Source organism: Carassius gibelio, chromosome B19 (assembly GCF_023724105.1).
Source record: "Carassius gibelio isolate Cgi1373 ecotype wild population from Czech Republic chromosome B19, carGib1.2-hapl.c, whole genome shotgun sequence".
Classification (NCBI taxonomy): domain Eukaryota; kingdom Metazoa; phylum Chordata; class Actinopteri; order Cypriniformes; family Cyprinidae; genus Carassius; species Carassius gibelio.
In genome coordinates this window covers 26,236,649-26,257,383 of record NC_068414.1, presented here as the reverse complement: position 1 = coordinate 26,257,383, position 20,735 = coordinate 26,236,649, and the positions used below count along the sequence as shown (strand labels likewise).

The 20,735-nt window shown below is 36.8% G+C and overlaps 1 protein-coding gene across 1 annotated transcript; it reads left to right on the top strand.

Annotated features, from left to right (window-relative positions):
* The first annotated feature begins 59 nt into the window (after window positions 1-59).
* On the top strand, window positions 60-20,369 carry LOC127979690 (raftlin-like). Its single transcript, XM_052585289.1, has 10 exons — window positions 60-427; window positions 8,663-8,806; window positions 14,617-14,800; window positions 15,493-15,604; window positions 16,222-16,789; window positions 18,209-18,412; window positions 18,716-18,822; window positions 19,002-19,105; window positions 19,633-19,708; window positions 19,856-20,369. Exons 1-10 carry the CDS (start codon window positions 130-132, stop codon window positions 20,228-20,230), a joined length of 2,172 nt encoding a protein of 723 aa, XP_052441249.1. The 5' UTR covers window positions 60-129; the 3' UTR covers window positions 20,231-20,369.
* Window positions 20,370-20,735: the final 366 nt, after the last annotated feature.

The window sequence follows — 20,735 nt, the reverse complement described above, 5'->3', positions numbered from 1 at the left end:
ACATTCAAATCAACATGCAATTTTTGGTTTTGGTGTGTATTATGCTACTATTAGTCAGTTCTGTGTTTTGGTGCATGATTATACTTATTTTATTTTTTATAATTATATACTCGCTGTAGTTGGCAGTGTATGACGTTGAAAACTAGAGAAGGAATGAGAGCTATTTGGAAACATCGGAGGGCATCATTCCCTTTGAGTCATCCTTCCCTTTCAGAAAAGGGAGAGAAGAGGAGGAGACGTTCGCACGCGCGCTGTACTGACCGAAGAGACGCCACAGCGGAGGTGAACCGAGCTCATCATCATACACTCACTCACCTGCCTCCAGTTCACACACACAAGCGAGGAACTTCAAGAAAACCAGCGAGGAGCGAAAGAAACGACAGAGGAGACTCAAACCGAGAGAGACATAATCAAAGAACAACAGCAGGTATGTTCACTCTGTGTAGTTTCTTTCTGTCACTGTACCTAATCTAACACTGTCAACTCAATGATTCTACACCTAAGTCAATGCTTTCTTCTCCTGATTCATCTCTTGCTTCCTTTTAACCCTCGTCTTTCTTCCTATGTTCTCATTATACTTGTAATAAACGCTTTTATCTGCGTTTGAATGCGATATGAGTCACTTTAAAGTTCAAACTCTCTTCTAATTCAAAGACCGAGTAAGTCGAGCTAGAATAACACTGTATGGTTTTGTATAATTCATATGTATTGATTGTTTTTAAACACAAAACCTAAAGATATGAGTCAAAAACATTTAAAAGGTCAAAATGTATATTTTGTTTAATTGAATCATTATGTATACTTATAATGTTAGGCATTTTTGCAAATGAAATATGAATAGAATAGACCATTTTTCCCTATGACTTTACAATTAAATGGACCATTCTTTTTAGGTTAACTGTAAATAGACCACAGAGGGGGTGTGTGTGTGTGTGTGTGGGTGTGAGTGGACTTTTTCCACTTCTTTTCCTTTAAGACTTTAATTTAGATGCCGCATTTGCATCCGAAATGAAAAAAAAAAAAGTGCTAAAATATACAGTAGTTTGCTGCTGCCTTTTGCTTACAGTCTTCACTGTGCCACTCAAACTGTTAAAATAGGACTGAAATTATCTACAATTAAACTAACTTTAGTTGCTCTTTCCTAATGCTGGGATCCTTAACAGATGCAGAGCTGCAGGTGCTACACACAGTCAGGAATTTGATAAATTGTGCTTTAGCAATTTTTGATATTTCTTAATGCAACATGTGCATTCATTGAGGCTTACTACTAAAATGTGTTTGTTTTGTATGCATTAAGAATATAAAAATATGAGAATTCAGCTTCAACCTTGACTATAAGCAAAAAAACTGTTCAGGACAGGCACATATTGTTCATTCACACATGATGGTATCAAGTGAGACGACTGGCAGAAGAAGATGACCTTCTGTTAGTATTTCACACACACATACACACTCACTCACAGTGGGGCTCCGAGGCTGATATGAGTGACAGGCTAAGCAGTCAAACTCTGAGAGAGAGAGAAATATAGCGGGGTGAGAGATTGGAAGTGAGAGGAATGAAGTAAGAGATGATTACGAACCTGTGAAATGTGAGGGGAATGTGCTATCATCAACTTTCATATTCAGCCATGCCAACCTGTTCTTGCGATAGTGACCTACAAACATCTTGCACACAAACTTTCTCACATGCACATACATACTCCGGGATTGGACAGGTGCATGCCTGCAAAGATCTCTGTTTACTGTCACACCCATTCACAAAAAACAATTTCAGATAATGGTTTTAAAAAATAAATTTTATTGCAGTTTCTTAAAAAAATAGTATTATTGTGGTAACATAGTACAGTGATAATAAAATACTGCATATTATCATTACTGTACCATGGTACCACTAGTGAAAATACTTCACAGTTTTTACAATTATAAATGTTTTTGTTTATTTATTAATCTTTTTCTGTCATCAAAAACATTGTGTTGGTTTAGGGTCATAGAATATACAGTTTGTACAGTATAAAAACCATTACGCCTATGGGATGTCCCCACTTTTCACAAAAACAAACGTGTGTGTGTGTGTGTGTGCGCGCGTTGTCAAAAAATTAATTGAGATTAATCGCATCCAAAATAAAAGTGTGTACAGTGTATATTTATTATGTATACATAAATACACATGCATGTGTATATATATTTAAGAAAAATAATTTCTGTTTTTATATATTAAATATACAGTGAATTGACAGCACTATACACACACACACATACACTTTTGTGTATTTTGTTGATTATAACTGACAACTAAGGAAAATCCCAAATGCAGTATCTCAGAAAATTTGAATATTACTTAAGACCAATACAAAGAAAGGATTTTTAGAAATCTTTGACAACTGAAAAGTATGAGCATGTACAGCACTCAATACTTAGTTGGGGCTCCTTTTGCCTGAATTACTGCAGCAATGTGGCGTGGCATGGAGTCGATCACTCCGTGGCACTGCTCAGGTGTTATGAGAGCCCAGGTTGCTCTGATAGTGGTCTTTAGCTCTTCTGCATCGGTGGGTCTGGCGTATCGCATCTTCCTCTTCACAATACGTGAAGGTCAGGTGAGTTTGCCGGACAGTTAAGAACAGGGATACCATGGTCCTTTAACCAGGTACTGGTAGCTTTGTCACTGTGTGCAGGTGCCAAGTCCTGTTGGAAAATGAAATCTGCATCTCCATAAAGTCGTTCAGCAACAGGAAATGCAAGATTTACTTTCATCAGAGAACATAACTTTGGACCATTCAGCAGCAGTCCAGTCCTTTTGGAAGCGACACATTTCTGATGCTGTCTGTTGTTCAAGAGTGGATTGACAAAAGGAATGTGACAGCTGAAACCCATATCTTGCATACATCTGTGCGTAGTGGTTTCTTGAAGCACTGACTCCAGCAGCAGTCCACTCTTTGTGAATCTCCCCCACATTTTTGAATGGGGTTTCTTTCACAATCCTCTCCAGGGTGAGGTTATCCCTATTGCTTGTACACTTTTTTTCTACCACATCTATTCCTTCCCTTCGCCTCTCTATTAATGTGCTTGGACACAGAGCTGTGTGAACAGCCGGCCTCTTTTCCTTAGTTGTCAGTTATAATCATGAAAATTTAAAGAAATAAACATTTGAAATATATCAGTCTGTGCATAATGAACGAATATGATATACAAAATTCACTTTTTGAATGGAATTAGTGAATTCAACTTTTTGATGATATTCTAATTATATGACCAGCACCTGTATATTTGTGTGTATATATATATATATATATATATATATATATATATATATATATATATATATATATATATATATATATATATGCATATATATATATATATATATATATATATATATATATATATATATATATATATGCATATATAAATAAATGTTTAAAAATAAGTATTTATATTTGCATTCTCAGTTTTTCAATGTGGTCTCAAAAATGTGGACCCCATTACATATAGCCATGGTACTGAATTATCATATTTAAATACTGTATCCTATTTATATAGTATGTAAAGAACATTGCTACCATAGTACATAAAACAACAACAACATGTTAAACTATGGTTTATTTTGACATCAGAGATGATGTGATAGAGGTAAAAATGCAGAAGTAGTTTTTAAACAATTTTATAATACTTCACATTTCAAAAATAGATGTTTGTATTAATATCTTTTGTCAGAGCAAGACATGAGTAAATCAGGCGTTTCTTTATTGTATCATATTGACAATCTCTCGTCTCCATTGGTTACCATAGTCATACCCCCCACCATCACCACCACCACCACCTTGCATTTGATGTGTGCTCTCAACTTATTATCCGTCCCTATCATCTTGCCTAAATTTAGCTCTCCATCTTTCTTTTTCCTTTTTTTCTTCCGCTCCCCTCCTCACGCTTATCACAGTGAGAGATTATTGTGTGTGAATATCTTTGTGTGTGTTCTGCTGAGAAGCATGCAGGAAGTGTGTAGTGTGGGAAGTGTGTAGTGCAATTGTGATGTAGAGTATGAAACTGTCTGTGCGTCTTTGTGCTGAAGATAAACTCCAAGTCTCTGTGTTTATGCTTTTTAATAATCGAAATAATCTATTTAAATCTGATTCTTAAGTCTTAATGTATCTATAAAATCTTAAGTGTATCTATAAAATCCCATAATAATTTTATACTGCTCTTTCATAGCTAAGACGACTTAATGGACTTAGTATCAATTCTGTCTCAGATGTTTCTCCTATAATACCAGAGAAATAAAAATAGAAACAAATGTTGACACACAGTGAGACTATACATTAATAAAATAAATGCAGATATCTTCATTAGCTAACATCATTTGATCTTGGAAGAATATGTGTGAGTTCATCTAAAAATCACTTTTGATTGCAGATTTTAATATCTTTGAAAATCTGAGCATGTTTTGAGATATTTCTGAGATATGTGTGTGTATTTATATCTACACAATATACATGGAACACACATATATTATTATTATTTTTTGGATGCAATTAATCATGATGAATCATTTGACAGCACTAGTATATTGTTTATCATATCTTTATTTTTATTCTTTTCCCCATTTATTGATTTATTTATATTTGTAGAAGAAAAATATATATTTATTTATTTCTTCGATATTTCGCTTTTATTAATTTATTTTGTGTTTAATTTACTATTAATAACCAGAAATTTAAAATAAAAAAGTAATCAGTCATATACAAGTGGATTCATTTTGAGACTTGCTTATTTAACATTAAGTTATTAGTGCATTAGATGACAAACATAATCTAAATGTACAAATAAAATGCACAAAAAAATCCAATATCCAGTAAATTAAAACAATTCTATATGGCTGATCACAGTAATGATACCTATTCATCCCTAATGGCTAAGGCTAAGTATGATGCAAACATTGCTGTGCTGTCATTTTTGTGCTCAATGAGGGAGCAACTATCCCCTCAATGAGGTTTATGTGCTCATAACAGCATTTGTGTTTGCCAAAGCTTGCGTTTGCTGGCCGCTTGATGCTATTGCAAATTCAGCCGAGATTAAGAATCTGCGGCTTCTTTTTTCTGCTCTAATAGCTCTCCAAATGTTGTCTGCGTAACTTTGAGCAAACTGATGATCTGTCGTTCTGCTGCAGAGCGATTAGCGTCAGTAATGATGTGATTGTCAGGCTAGTGAAGGGAACTGAGTGGAACCGGACGCTTGACTGCCAGCATTAACTTCACTCAGCACAGGTGTGAAGGTCTGTGTATCTCCAGTGTATTAGTCATTTATATTCCAGCTGTCGGATTCATAATAAAAGCAAATTGTCTCAGTAAATCCTTGCGATTTACTCCTACTTAGAATTTAAACCTATAGTGCTTGAGGTAACAGATGATTGTTAACACCTCCCTGTCTGTATTCTCAGTTTAAATATAAATTACTCTTTCATTTCTTCTAAATATCTAATATTAAAAGTAATGTATTGTTTACAATGAATTCAATTGTTCACTTGAAGTCTGTGGAATAAAAGAAATAACACATAGATGAAAAAGATTACAGATGTATGTGATTTGAGCAGATAACCAGCCACTATCACACCTGAGGCGATAGTTTGATCAGAAAATCCGTTCTAAGAGAACAAAGGAGAGATAATTGTTTGTGTATGTGTGATGGGTTTGTACCAGAAGTATTTCCAGTGTTTCAAAGGAAATTCAAAGTGAGAAAGGTCTTAAAATGAAGAAGAGCCACTTCTGTGTCCATGTAGAGATGCTCTGTAGATATAAAGCTCTACATCAAGAGCAGACAGGCCAGGTTATGTTTTCCTCCTCCTAATGTTTTCCATTGATTTCCTGGAGTCGGTGCCGTTTTTTGCTGCCTGGAACCTCCCATATACTATTTTGGTAGCATAGTCTAATAAATATTATTAATATACAGTATACACTACATTATACTGTTTAAATAATATAAATAGTTTGGGGCCTGTAAGATTTCTATTTATTTATCCATTTTAAAATGTAATACTTTTATTTCACATGGACACATGAATTTGATCAAAAATAAGAATAAAGACATTCATACGGTCGCAACAGATATCTATTTCAAAAAATGCTGTTCTTTTGAAATTTCTATTCATCAAAGAATCCTGGAAAAATAACATCACACTTCCTACACAAATATTACGCAGCACAACTCTTTTCAACACTGATGGTAATAAAAGTTTCTTGAGCAGCTTATCAGAATGATTTTTGACTGCTGAAAATTCAGCTTTGCCATCACAGAAATAAATTAGATTTTAAAATCTATTCAAATAGAAACGTAATAATATTGCACAATATTACTGTTTAAAATTTATTTTTGATCATATAAAGCAGCCTTGGAAATACACACACAGAGAGAGAGATAAAATAATGTTGTTCCATTCAGTTCAAATAGTTTCCTGTAATATTTGCTTCATTTTTACTTATAGTAAAAGTAAAGCCTTTTGGTTCAGTCATATTGTTTTTGATTTCATATTTTGACCGATTCAATGAGGTCCTGCTGTGAATGATTCATAATGATTCCATATTCAAAATGAGTCTTTTTGTGTAATTCGCTTATTCAAGTCATTAATTCATGCTGTATGTTTTTTCTTAAAGCCACTAAACATCGTTGTGGCATTATTTTACAGAACTCTGTTATCTATCTCACTGCCATTACCATAGTATTTGGACATAATACCATAGTGTAAAACCATGGATCTTTGGAAACTACTATAGTGGTAATGCCTTTTTACTGTCTGAAACACCTATTAGTACATACCATTGAACAATAATGATACAGTACTAACTGAAACCTGAGCCCAACCCAAGATCGTTTGACCCGACCCAACTGCCATTGTTACATTTATAGCCTGAACCCGACCTGAACACGAAATCGTTTTTTCACCGAATAGCCAAACTTTGTAAATATGTGACCCTCGACGACAAAACCAGTATTAAGTCACTGGGGTATATTTGTAGCAATAGCCAAAGAAGGGTCAAAATTATACATTTTTCTTTTATGCCATATAGTAAAGATTATGTTCCATGAAGATATTTTTGTAAATGTTCTACCATAAATATATCAGAATGTCATTTTTGATAAGTAACATGCATTGCTATGAATTCATTTGAACAAATTCAGTATTCAGATTTTTTTGCAACCTCGGATTCCAGATTTTCAAATAGTTGTATCTCAGCCAAATATTGCCCGATCCTAATAAACCATACATCAATGGTAAGCTTATTTAATCAGCTTTCAGATGATGTTTAAATCTAAATTACGAAAAATGTACACTTAAGGCTGGTTTTGTGGTCGGGTGTCACATATGTTGTATTTCACAACTGCATGCAACATTCTTTAAACAAATACATGTAAAGGCTCTGTCTATAAACAATGAATCTGAGTTAAATACTTAGGAAGAAAGATTTTACCCCTTATTGCTGAGAAATATAATGTAGCATGTTTCGAAGCTATTTTATTAATAAAGGTTTCTGTGCTCCACAGTGTTTCTCTATGTGCGCATGCGTCAGTGAAAGCAGCATAGCTACAAACCCGAGCCTGGCCCAAAGCCAAAGCTATTCATTAAAAATAAACGCAAACCTGCTGGCACCAACAGCCTCGTGGTTAGTGCGCAACTGTGCTAACAGCGACCCGAGTTTGATTCCCATCTCCAAGTCCTTTGCAGGACCCCGTCCCTTTCTCCACTGTCCTATCTATAAAAGAAACCCTCGAGTATTTTGTTACACTCGAGTTGAGTAGCAGACCTGGATGTTATTCTGTACCATGGTAAAACACAGTACTGCTTTTTATTGTCTATCCTGATCTACTCATATACAGGCACGGCCCTAAAATGATCACCCCATTCCTGAACCACAAAACCAGCCATCCATCGCTCCCCGTACCATCTTCATTCCCCATCGTGTCATCAGTGCACACTTAATGCTTGTTGTCACGGCGACTGGGCTTGTCTGGTTCCTCTCGGTTTCACCTGTTCTGGCTCATCAGACGCTGACACGGAAATGCTGGCAGCTAACCACCCATACCTGATGGTGTGTGTTAGCGCTGGAGCTCGGGGCCCACGTGGTGTGCCTTTGCTGTCACATCAAGTTAGCGTGTTATAGATGTGACACTCATTAGCATTAGCCACACGCTAATTCATCGGCCACACATTCCACTGTTTGATTAGTTGTGTAGTCACAGATCAAATATGAAGTGTTATCTGATTGCTGCTTTTGGTAACCAGGGAGACAGTGTGTTCGTTTTGAAGGGGGCATTGTGTTGGACACGTTGAACGTGTGTTTGTGTTAAAGGTTGATGCTTGAAGGTTGATTAGCTTTCCAATTAGCCTTCATGTTATGTTACTGTGTGACAAATCTCTGCGTGTGCATTCGTGCTTGTATCTGAATGTTTGCGGTTGTATTTAAAGATATGCTGAAATGCCCTCTCTCCAGTTTTGCACATGCTCACTTCCTATTTCGACATCAATCTGACTTAATTAGCATGACAATTAGGGACTGCTGCCAAGGCAATCAGTTAAATCAATAATGCAGTTATGAATACATGAATATTTCAAACAAATTATCCATATTCATCTGTCTCATTTTCTTTCTTTCTTTGTTTTTCTCCACGTGTGCAGACATGGGCTGTAAGTTGCAGAAGCCTCGAAGCTCAGATGAAGCTCCGGGGAAGATTTTCTCCACCCTCAGAAGAGCGCAAGTGGAGACGCACTCAGGAGTGGCCTATACATACCACTTCCTGGACTTTCTGTTGGGAAAAGAAGGTACAGATGCCCATTTCCTGCACACTTTATGTAATATAAAGTCCCTTTTTAGGTGTTGTTGTTTTTAATTGGGATTTAACATGGCTAAATTTTCATATGGTTGATGAACTTTGACTCTTAAGGCACATTCACACAAAGGCAATAGCTATAACCATAACTATAAAGTTGTAATAATCATTTGTCCTCACCATAAGCATAACAGCTTACAAAGAGGAACAATATCATTTGAATAACTTTGAGAAGATTTTTTTTCCAGCTAATGTGCAATAAAAACATTGACAGCCAATCAGAATCCATCCAGTTTTAAATTGTATGTACATTTGTGACAGACACAAAACTGTAGTGCGAACTTACAATAAACCGAACATTATCATCCATTGGCGTGTAATTATTGTGGTTGTTGTGAATGGGGCTTTTTCTATATTTAAGTATAACTGTTATCTTTACATGTCATTATGGAAGTGGGACCTCTGGAATATACAGTATATCATTATTTATTATTGGCGTAGACCAACATAGAAAACTTGAAAAAAAAAAATATAATTGTAAAATATATTGATAAATACTATAATATATAAATTATAGGGGAAGTCGTGGCCTAATGGTTAGAGGGTTGGACTCCCAATCGAAGGGTTGTGAGTTCTAGTCTCGGGCCGGACGGAATTGTGGGTGGGGGGAGTGCATGAACAGCTCTCTCTCCACCTTCAATACCACGACTTAGGTGCCCTTGAGCAAGGCATCGAACCCCCAACTGCTCCCCGGGCGGCGCAGTATAAATGGCTGCCCACTGCTCCGGGTGTGTGCTCACAGTGTGTGTGTGTTCACTGCTCTGTGTGTGTGCATTTCGGATGGGTTAAATGCAGAGCACAAATTCTGAGTATGGGTCACCATACTTGGCTGAATGTCACTTCACTTCACTTCACTTCAAATAATACTAAAACAACACTGGGAATTATTGTTAATTTTATCTATTCTAAATGAATATATTTTTTCTTTTTCTTTAAGACTTTATAATTCATGCATCAGAGGACTCACTATACAGAGTGACATACAGCATAAAAATGATTGCTGTTTTTCAGAATTCAAAGCAACATCCATACTGATGATATGCATACACAAATGCACAAACCCACCTTCAGATAATAAAAGTGTAAAGCTTCAAACTGGGAAGAAAAAAAAAAGTGTAAGATTAGATGAGACAGAGAGAGAGAGTAATAGAGCAAGATAGCAACCAAACAGTGTATATTCTTTGAGGGCTTATGTTTCTAAATATACTAATGCCGCTTTTGTTAGTGTGCATCGAGAGAGGCAATAATGGATCCCGCAGAATTCAGAGAAAGAGGATATGAGACAGGATGAGAGAATATAAGACACAGATTGAAGTGGAAGAACAGACCTGCTCATTTTAATGACTTGAAAGCATATGAGTATATGGGCCATTACTGAACATAATTACAAGAATGTGACCATATCACTAGTTGTTTATTTGTGTGTGTGTGTGTGTGTGTGTGTGTGTGTGTGTGTGTGCACGCGTGTGTCCGTGTGTTTCTATGTGTGGTGGAGGGGGGTCTGTGACAGTAAAAGTAAAACCTGAATTTACCTACACTACAGGAAACATGCTAGTAAATGTACTAATGTTTTAATGAAAAGGTTAGTGGTTAGTGCATAGGACATAACATGGAATAATAACAATAGAAGTCAGTGGAAGGTCTATCCACTCCAAGTTGGATACTTCAATGCATTGTGCAATGAACATTATTCTTTAACTGATTTATGAATCTTGGTAAATATTTATGAATATACTAATGTCAGTGCATACTTAAAATGAACTGCTTCTATTCAGACAAATGTCTGCTTAATGAATATACTACAGCAAGTTTTTTTACACAGTTCTCTGCAATGCATGTTATCTATAACTGGAATACTTAATTTTGACAAAATTGTGTCTCATTTACACAATTTACTGGTCATTGTCATCCATAACAACGCATTATTATCAGTATTTGTTTATTTGATCCTGTAATAAATGCCGGTCCTTGTCCACTCTGTCTAGGGTCTGTTAGCAGTTATTTAAATATTGTTAGTTTATCAAGTCTATTGCATTTACTACTTAGTTAACGCTTACAACATTACCCAAACACAAAAGTGTGTGTAGATGAGACCAGAAACAAATATTTATTTATATAAAAAATAGGAATATGTGAGAACTGGGACTGCAGCAGTTGTTCAGGTTCTGGACACACACACACACACACACACACGCACGCACATACACAAATACTCCAGGCTTTCTGTTTTAGCTGCTTATCGGTAGACAGGCAGGCAGGTCATTTATATGTAAAATTCACTGATGCCTACAGAGACACCGAGACAAAAAAAAAAAGAGTTTCACTGCAAACTGCTGTGACAGCGCAAGTACGAGCCTGAGATGTTTGAATATGTTTGTTTGCTTGTTTGTTTTAGGGCATCAATATTGAAAGCAACGATAAGTGACTCAATGAATCTGAATGATTGACAGGGATCAAATAACAAAGAGCGAGAGAAAACAGAAAGAGAGAAAATTCTAGGCATCCTTTAAAGATTATCTGATCTTGAAGATGGGAAGGCTTAGTACTAAAATTGGGGATTTATCTGTTTGTGTATGCGCAATAGAGAAAATCAGTCGCCCTAGTGACACCCAACTGTATTTATAGCCAAAATCTTGTTTTAATTGAAATTGGTCTATAAATAATGCAATTCCACTCTCTGTCGGGTTATTACAAAATAAAATATGACCCCCAAGGACCCAACATCACACACTCATAAGCAGCAAGAATCCCTTATACTTAGGATTCATATAAACACTTCCTTTAATATTTATGTCATATCAATATTTAGAGAGCAGTTCTGATAGGTCAGCACAGCAGGAGAATTTGCTACTAACACGTTTAGTTCAAAGAATCATTCAGAAATTCAAAGTTCAGAAATTGAATTACTATGGCATTTAAAACACACTGAACAACTTTGTTTTAATAATAAATGAGTAAGTAAGTAAGTAAGCTTTATTTCTATAGCACTTTTCACAGACAAAAAAGTCACAAAGTGCTTCACAAAATTAAATTAAAATATACACTTAACAGATATACTCATGCACATAACATACAAATATACACAGATACACAAAAACATACAAAACCATATTGCTAATTAAATGCTTGTCTAAAAAGATGCGTCTTAAGGCATTTTTTAAAAGCTTCCACTGAATCCAAAGCTCTCAAGGCTAATGGAAGGGAGTTCTAGAGCCTTGGAGCCACCACACAGAAGGCTCGGTCACCTCTTGTTTTAAAACGTGTTCTAGGAACAGTTAAAAGGTCTTGACCAGAAGACCTCAAAGAGCGACCAGAAGTGTATACATGCAGTATATCCTGGAGTAAGTGTTTTTTTTTTAACAAATGGGAGGGTTCTAGTTCTAGATGGTTGCTGATTGGTCAATTCAAAGGATGCATGGATATTAATTCTGATCGATAATCTGGTGTTTAATCAAGGATTTAAAAAAAAATAAAGTAGAACTCCTTTTAGACAGAACAGTTCCTGCTAGATCTAGACAACCCAAGAAGAAATTAGACAAGTGTGATTGTGCTACAACACTTGATATTTTAGCATAAAAACCGAGTTCTCTGCAGGTGGGGTTTAATTGATTTTCCAAAGTCTCTGCTACTCATTTTGAGAGCTTGTACATTACACAAATACTGAGGGACATTTGTTTAGAGGGCTGCATTCTTGAGGTAGAGTTTGTTGCTGAGATTGACTGTTTACCCAAATGCTTAACCCCCGACTGAGCAAGTACTGCTTTATGAAGGTGGAATTCCCCTGTAGTAAATATAAGGACAGCTCATCATATACTCGGTCTTTCAGGAGCAGTGAAATCTTCTCTGTGTTTGTTGGTCTCACACAAACAAACATATTTTTTCATTCTCTCATGCATAGCTACTGCATGAGCCCTTTGCTGTGGGCCTTTTGCATGATGTGTTGGTTAATACAGTTCATGCTCTAGACTGGCGTAAGTTAATAGATGTCATAAAGTCTTAGACACTTCCGCAGTTTCCGCACTACCTGATGATTGCAAACAGATTTTGTTGGTGAAGTTTAATGGAAGTGTGTCATGAGAGATGCATGGTTTATTTGTCTTTGTACTGTTATACTGAACTGGAAACTGAACATTTAACTCTGTTTGTTGATCATTTTGTTTTAAATGTGATCTTTCTTTAGTCATATTTGAGACAGTGACATAATAAAATTTCCAAATTAGCATGTTAGAATGATTTCTTAAGGATCATGTGACACTGAAGACTGAATCACACATTTGCACTCAATTCACCTATACGTTCATCTTGCTATGAACTGTGCAGTTATTTATTCAGTGGCAACACTAATAAACCCCCCTCAGAGTCGAAGCGTGTTCAGGCCGTCAGAGTTTTGTTTAAACAAGCTCCTCGCACCTCTGAAAGATGATTGCAGTCAAGCAGTGCTCAGATTACAGCTCGCTGCTGCCCTTAATAGTGCTCTGAATAATGAGCGCTGGAAATTACGTTTAATTACTGATTCCAGAAACAATTAGCTTGTAAAACAGTCTCGCCAAAATACTTCCAAACAATTTCTACAGCAATTCAGTTTGCGTGTCAGAAACCATGTCAGAAAGCAAGCATTGGTAGAGATGACTGTGGATGAAATGGATCACACTCATTTCTTTTCTTACATCATTCATCCCCCCATTTCTACTTCATTTTGTTGAGTAGGAGTGTATATATTAAATCAGGCTGATATAGTGGTATGAAAGTGTTTACATTAGTCATCAGTTATGTCAGTTTTGGTATACTGATACATGCTGACTTATACTCACCAAGGTTGCATTTACTGAATTCAAAATAGAGTAAAATAGTCATATTTTATAATAGTCCACCTAGAAAGGACCTCTACTGACCTGAAAGACAGCGGAGACCAGGACAACTAGAGCCCCAGATACAGATCCCCTGTAAAGACCTTGTCTCAGAGGAGCACCAGGACAAGACCACAGGAAACAGATGATTCTTCTGCACAATCTGACTTTGCTGCAGCCTGGAATTGAACTACTGGTTTCGTCTGGTCAGAGGAGAACTGGCCCCCCAACTGAGCCTGGTTTCTCCCAAGGTTTTTTTCTCCATTCTGTCACCGATGGAGTTTCGGTTCCTTGCCGCTGTCGCCTCTGGCTTGCTTAGTTGGGGTCACTTCATCTACAGCGATATCGTTGACTTGATTGCAAATTAAAACAGACACTATTTCAACTGAACAGAGATGACATCAATGAATTCAATGATGAACTGCCTTTAACTATCATTTTGCATTATTGAGACACTGTTTTCCAAATGAATGTTGTTCAGTGCTTTGGCGCAATGTATTTTGTTTAAAGCACTATATAAATAAAGGTGATTGATTGAATAGTCAAAGAACTGTATTCAATTTTAATATATTTTTTAATTGTAATTTATTCCTGTGTTGCAAAGCTGAATTTTCAGCATCAATATTCCAGGCTTTAATGTCACGTGATCCTCTAGAAATCATTCTAATATAGTGATTTAGCATTAAATAATTATTTCTCACTATTGGAATCAGAAGTGCAGTTTAATATTATTGTGGAAACCTTGATGCATTTTTTTTTTCAGAAATCTTTGAATATAAATTATATATGTATATATATATATAACATATATGCCCTGCTAGTGCTAACCTATATATATATTCTGTCTCTGTCTCTCTCTCTCTCTCTCTCTCTCTCTCTCTCTCTGTCTCTTCAGAGGTGGCAGTGTCCTCATTACTGTGTCTGTCGTCAGTCAGAGAGCTTCCGGTGCAGGTGTGTGAGTTGTATCAGAAAGGGTTCGTACTGGCAGCTGTCCATCCCTTTGTTCACTCCTGCGGCCCTGCTAGTGCTAACCTCCAGAAGCAGTTACACCGGGCTGTGCTCATCAGAGAAACACACAGGTATACACTAGCAATAAAATACTACACACTCATTATTGCACACAAACAGTGCTCTGTGCACATCAGTAAACATTTTTATGCGTTATACATTACTGTTGAATTATTCAATCAGTGAGTGGTGTCCAGTGACCATGTCAGAAATGAAAAGGATTACTTGCATTCATCTGATCTAAAGTGACACATTTGGAATTTCTATTTCAAATTCTGTTCAAATTTATAATAATCAAAGAATTCTGAAAAAAAAAAAATCACAGTTTTCACAACAATATTTAGCAGCACAACTGTTTTCAACATTGATAATAATAAGAAGGGTTTCTTGACCAAATCAAGACTCCTCTGTAGGATCATGTGACACTTAAGACTGGAGTAATGACTGCTGAAAATGTAGCTTTTCCATCATATAAATGAATAATGAATAAATGAAATGAATAAATGACATTTTAAACTGTATTAAAACAGAAAAAAAGATAAAACATCATTATATTTTACTATATACTGCACAGCAGCAGCACATATTATCCAAGTCACATGACAGGAAGAGAAAGGCTGTTTCCAAGAAAGTGTTTTTTATTTTACTTTGATTAAATATTATTAAGAACGTTTTCAGGAATAAGATTTGAATATGAATCATTTACAATAAGAAGTTAAATTTTGGATGCTGAAACATGGCTTTGTTTTGTTTTTTGCTACAGTGGTTCTGACAGTGGCCTGCTGAACTGGGTTGAGCCTCATCTCATGACAGACGTGTGTTACCTCGGTCACCGGGACCCTGACCCAGAAGTCATACAGGGTTATGTGAAAAAGGTTAGACCTTCTTTAAAAGTGCATTTGTTTGCATTCAAACAGAGAGCAGCAGGTCAATGTGTTTGTCATTTAGGTTCTAAACTTTAGCGGCACACTTAATGTCATCACTCCATTAAAGATGTCACTGAAAACCCACTTACTTCAAACTCTCTCTATCGTGGTCTTACAATACGGCTGTAAAAACAGAAAACATAAGCCGACAGGCTGCTCCATAGACACTGACACCCCGCATTCATCTGCCATTCCATTAGTCGTCACCCCCTCGCCTTTTCAGTAATTGCATTTATCTGGAGATAAGCACTGTTTGACTGAGTGTGTGTGTGTGGAAGTGTTGGAGCCGTGTGACATTTACTGATGATTTAGACGTATGCGTGTGTGTGGCGTGACAGTATGATGATTGGAAAATATGGTTTTCATTAGCATTTCCTGTCACAGCTCCAGAGAGCTTATTTTAAAAGCATCTTCAGATGCACCACCTTTCTCCTCTGAAAAACACTGTAGAATTATTCATATTACATTGGAATCCACTTACTTTCATTGTCAGCTTTGATTGGAACAGGCGGTATCAAGATTGATGAACATTTCACTTCTTCTGTTGGTTGTTCTTGGGGATGCAGGTGCAGGATCTGGCTGATCAGGGTGATCTGTTTGTGGGCTTTTTGCCACAGCCCGGTGGAGGTCCGTATTTCCTCGGTCACTGTGAACCAGAAGATCTTTCCTCCTTGCACTCCAGTCCCTGTTCTGTTCATCACAGCAGCCGACCCCCAACCCTCAGTCCTGCGAGCGAGCAGAGCCAACAGGACAGAGACAACAGGGATCAACCAAACCAGAATCATACAAACTTTAATTCAGACATTGAAGACTTTATGAACCACGGCTTGCAAATAGAAAGCACTGAGAGCAGCCAGGGCTGGAATAATCAGAATCCTTTCGCTGAGAACCATCAGTGTCCTGATTATCAGTACTTAAATGTGGAAGGTGAATGTACGCAAACTGGGGGTTTGAAGGACGATGAGTTTATATTAAGCTCTTGTGCACCAGAGCCACATCAGACCCAGAGCACAAGAATGCAGCCGGACTTGCCCAGCTGTGATTTGGCAGAAAACAACAAAAGAGAGCACGGAGAGCAGGTCAAAAGCCAAGACAAACACAGCAAGCGTAGCGGAACCACACCGATGCTGAATCGTAAGTCTGCAGTCTGTTGAAATACAGAGAAAGGGTTTGTGGCGGGGGGGGGAGACTATATATTAGATTATATCTAGATCATAAATAATGTATCAAATGAGACAAGCATTTTTTAATTCCTAGGTGTGTGAATATTTGCTCTGAAAATAATCTGATTTGATTACAATTTTTACTAGTGATCGGGGTGCTGCACAAGATCCCGGGCCCTATGCATAGGCAGTCCTAATGCAAATAGTGTGCACATTTTCTGTATGCATCAAATACCCGGATTACCTACTATATTCAACAGAATCTGCTAAATATAACTCAGGTACACTGAAATCAGTGCAGAATCTGTGTTCGGAATGGCATTCTACCATACGACTCCTACTATATTGCAGTATGCTGTGTGTATACTGTGAATAGTAAGATAATGTTCTGTATGCATGGAATTCCCGGATTACCTGCTACATTTTCTGAAATTTGATGTCTGAAGACACTGCATGGGATACTGTTTCCTAGAACGCAATGCGCTCCATGTTAGGTTTCATCTTCAAACGTGTGAGTGAACTTGAGTCGAGGAATGATAAATACAGTTTAAAACACTTTTATACATGCATGTTACTATAAACTACAAACTATCACTGTGTATCTAAAAACAGGAGGTTTTTGTTGAAGTTGCATTCATTTAATAATATTTTTAAGCATGATAATTTAAACACACATGTTATTTCATACTGTTTTATAATGTACTACAGTACTGACATATAAATATCTACCACCTAACTACTACACAATTATTATTAGTTCTGCTCAGTATGTTACGTCCATTAATTGTGAAATTAGTTCAATTGGGCAATATAGCATTGTTTACTAGTATGAATCCTTAATTAACAAGCCTTTGTACGAAGAATGGTTAGTTTTTGTGATGTTCCAACCTCAGCAGCTGTGCTGAATTAATGTTTTGTCATGTGACAACACTTAAGCACACTACTCTGAGACATTTGTTGCTTATTGTATATAGTTTCACACACTATTCTTTAAAAAAATTGTTTTATAATTGGCATTATACACTGTGTACTGGGCAGTAAGCAGTAAGCAAGTATGCTACTTCAAACACAGCCTGCCTCTTTGAGTGAGTCATTGAATCATTTACTCAAACGATTCCTTCAAACACACTGATTCAGTCAGGAACGTGACTGGTGTCTGTTGCTCAAAGACGTACTGTTCGTTTGGAATTATTTTCCTTTGTGGAACAAAAATAGACCAAGTAACTGGAAATGTTGTGTCTAAAATTAAAGTTACTCAAAAATTAAGTTCTTGTTCAGATGTTGTGTAAACTCTCAATCGTAATGCTATGTGAATATCCAATGTAAAATTGCTTTGCTCTGAGTTGGCTTATAATTAGCCTATCTGACTTATTTGTCTGTGTCTGTGTAGGTGTGCAGGTATTTGCGCTGTACAACCATACGATTGCTCTGTCTGGATCGCCAAAGATCTTTTCTCTGAGGGTTCCACTGCAGGTGCACAGGGAGGCGGGGCTTGTTAGCTCGGTTGACTCCCATTGGCTGGACCACATGACGCAGCACTTCAGAAGTGGGGCGCAACTCATCGACGGCTACTTTAACCTAGAAGATGATGCAGGTACTGGAGCTGCTGTGACATTTTACAAATGACTTGAGTGGTATCAGTAAGTTTTTCTGATTGCAAAAACATAACCTACATTATACTAATCCATTACGTTTATTCTTAAGTGAGTTTTATTAAAATGAGGATAGTTATATACAAAAACAAATATGATAAAAAAAAATGCATCAAATGATTTAACAAAAATAGAAAAATACAGTTTTCAAATATTTTTATTAACCTGCTGAGCAGATAGCTCTAAAACAAATTATCAACCGTTCTTATCAATATTTTCCAATCCTGTTTGTGCTCTATCTTCAGCATCTTCCATTGTGGAAAGTGTTTTTATCTTCCAAAGTGCTTCAGGTGATGCCGGGCCAACCACAGTGTATGACGCCATTGTAGTTGAGCAATGGACTGTTATTGATGTAAGTCTGCAGTGTTGCATCCTAAATTCAAATCATTGCATTATTATCTGTGGAACTTCTACACCTTTCTTCTAACAAACCGCCTTTAAATGAATGAAGACGTATGTACACGTTCAGTCTCAACAGGACATTAATTAAATGCTGTAAAATACAGATTAAATGACACTTCTGTTTTGTAGGGTGTTGCGGTGAAAACAGACTACATCCCTCTGCTCCAGTCTCTAGCTCCATACGGCTGGAGGCTAATGTGTGTTCTGCCCACTCCCATCGTCAAAATGAAAAGGTTCCAAATCCATACTAAACCCTTAAAGGAACAGTTTGCGAAATATAAATATGTTTAAAAATGTACTCTCCATCCAAGATGCAGATGAACTTGTTTAGATCGAAACAGATTTGGTGAATTTTGCTCCAAATTTTTTTTCTCACCAGTGGATCCTCTGTGGTGAACGGGTGCCGTCAGAATGAGAGTCCAAATATCTGATTAAAGCATCAAAATAATCCACAAATAATCCATCAATTTCACTGGAGACATAAAGGCACTCACTTATTTTAGACAGAAGCAACAGATTCAAGTTACAAATGTCTCAATGGATTTGTTTCTTACAAATACACAGCTTTTCACTTTATAAGATGTTAACTGATGGACTGATGGGGAGAAATATGCCTTTAAACAAGAGTATTACATTCACTGTTGCACTTCAGGGGCTAATAATAGGATAAATATTACCTGCAAAAAACACTTCTGTCATATCAAAAGAAAGAAAGAATCGTTCTCACACATCTTATACCTCTGATTTATTTTTGTCATAGTGATGGAAGTTTGGCCACAAAACAGATCCTCTTCCTCCAGAGACCCACGCTGCCTCGCAAGAGGAGAGACTTGACGGTGTGTATACATGGCACAAAGTTTATTTCTGCTAAAATTAGATTAGAGCCGTTTTAGAGGACTGTGAAATTGTAATAGCGTTGTCAGTTCACTTTAAAATCATCAAAAGTAGCTCCGTGTCTGACAGTTTGCGTGTATATTTTCCAGAAACTGCACCTCAGAGGTCAAAACAAAAGGAACTCGAGTAATAAAAGGACACCAGAGAGGGAGATATCACCGCTGGCAACAATTGAGAGAGAAATGGAACGAATGGAGAGAGAAAACAGAAGTCTGATGAGACAACGTGAGATTATCCAGAAGGAAAATGGGCAGAGTTTGCCAGAAAGCCCAGAGAGGAGAGATCAGGTGGAAAGGACGGTGGAATTCCACAGGCAGAGGATGGACATCCCAAACATCAGCCCGGCAAAAAAGGATGCAATTACAAACGGCAATCAGGAATTAAAGCGCACAATTACGTGTGGTAAACACGAGGACGTGCGAGCAGTCGTAACAGAGAGGGCTTTATTCTCTGGAGTATGCTGACAGTATTCATTTATGGATATTTAAACATTACAATATGTTCATGTTTATTCAGACAGAACACACTCTCATCAGGCCCGTGTCTGGGCATATACATCTTCTGACAGAGCAATTGTCCTGTAAGATTGCATAGGAGTGTTTGAATCTTGCCGCTCTTAATTATTTGGGTTTTTAAGGTGCATTGCTGTAACAAATGGCAAGAGATTCTAACAAATAAGTGAAAACATCTGTTCGGGGCTCTAAATATGCTAAACGCCGACCAATTTGTTGAGACTTGTACCTATATGAATCTGTGATGTTAGTTCATTTTATTACATACAGTATTAGCTTATGCAATATATCGTGCACTAGCTCAAATGCGTAAAATCCACAAGATGCTCATTTATTTCATCAATAGGTATTACATCAGTTATTTCATTTATTTATATCAGTGTGGATGGCAGTAACTAATGTCTAAATTTGTAAAGTGACAGTTATAGTGAAAGTCTGTGAGACAGTTAATGGTGTA

Excerpts from the sequence above, each read along its gene's own strand:
- LOC127979690 (XM_052585289.1), top strand. The coding sequence starts at position 130 with ATGACGTTGAAAACTAGAGAAGGAATGAGAGCTATTTGGAAACATCGG. Across the intron at positions 19,106-19,632 it reads CCCATCGTCAAAATGAAAAG|TGATGGAAGTTTGGCCACAA; the intron begins GTTCCAAATCCA and ends TTTTTGTCATAG. Across the intron at positions 19,709-19,855 it reads GCAAGAGGAGAGACTTGACG|AAACTGCACCTCAGAGGTCA; the intron begins GTGTGTATACAT and ends TATATTTTCCAG.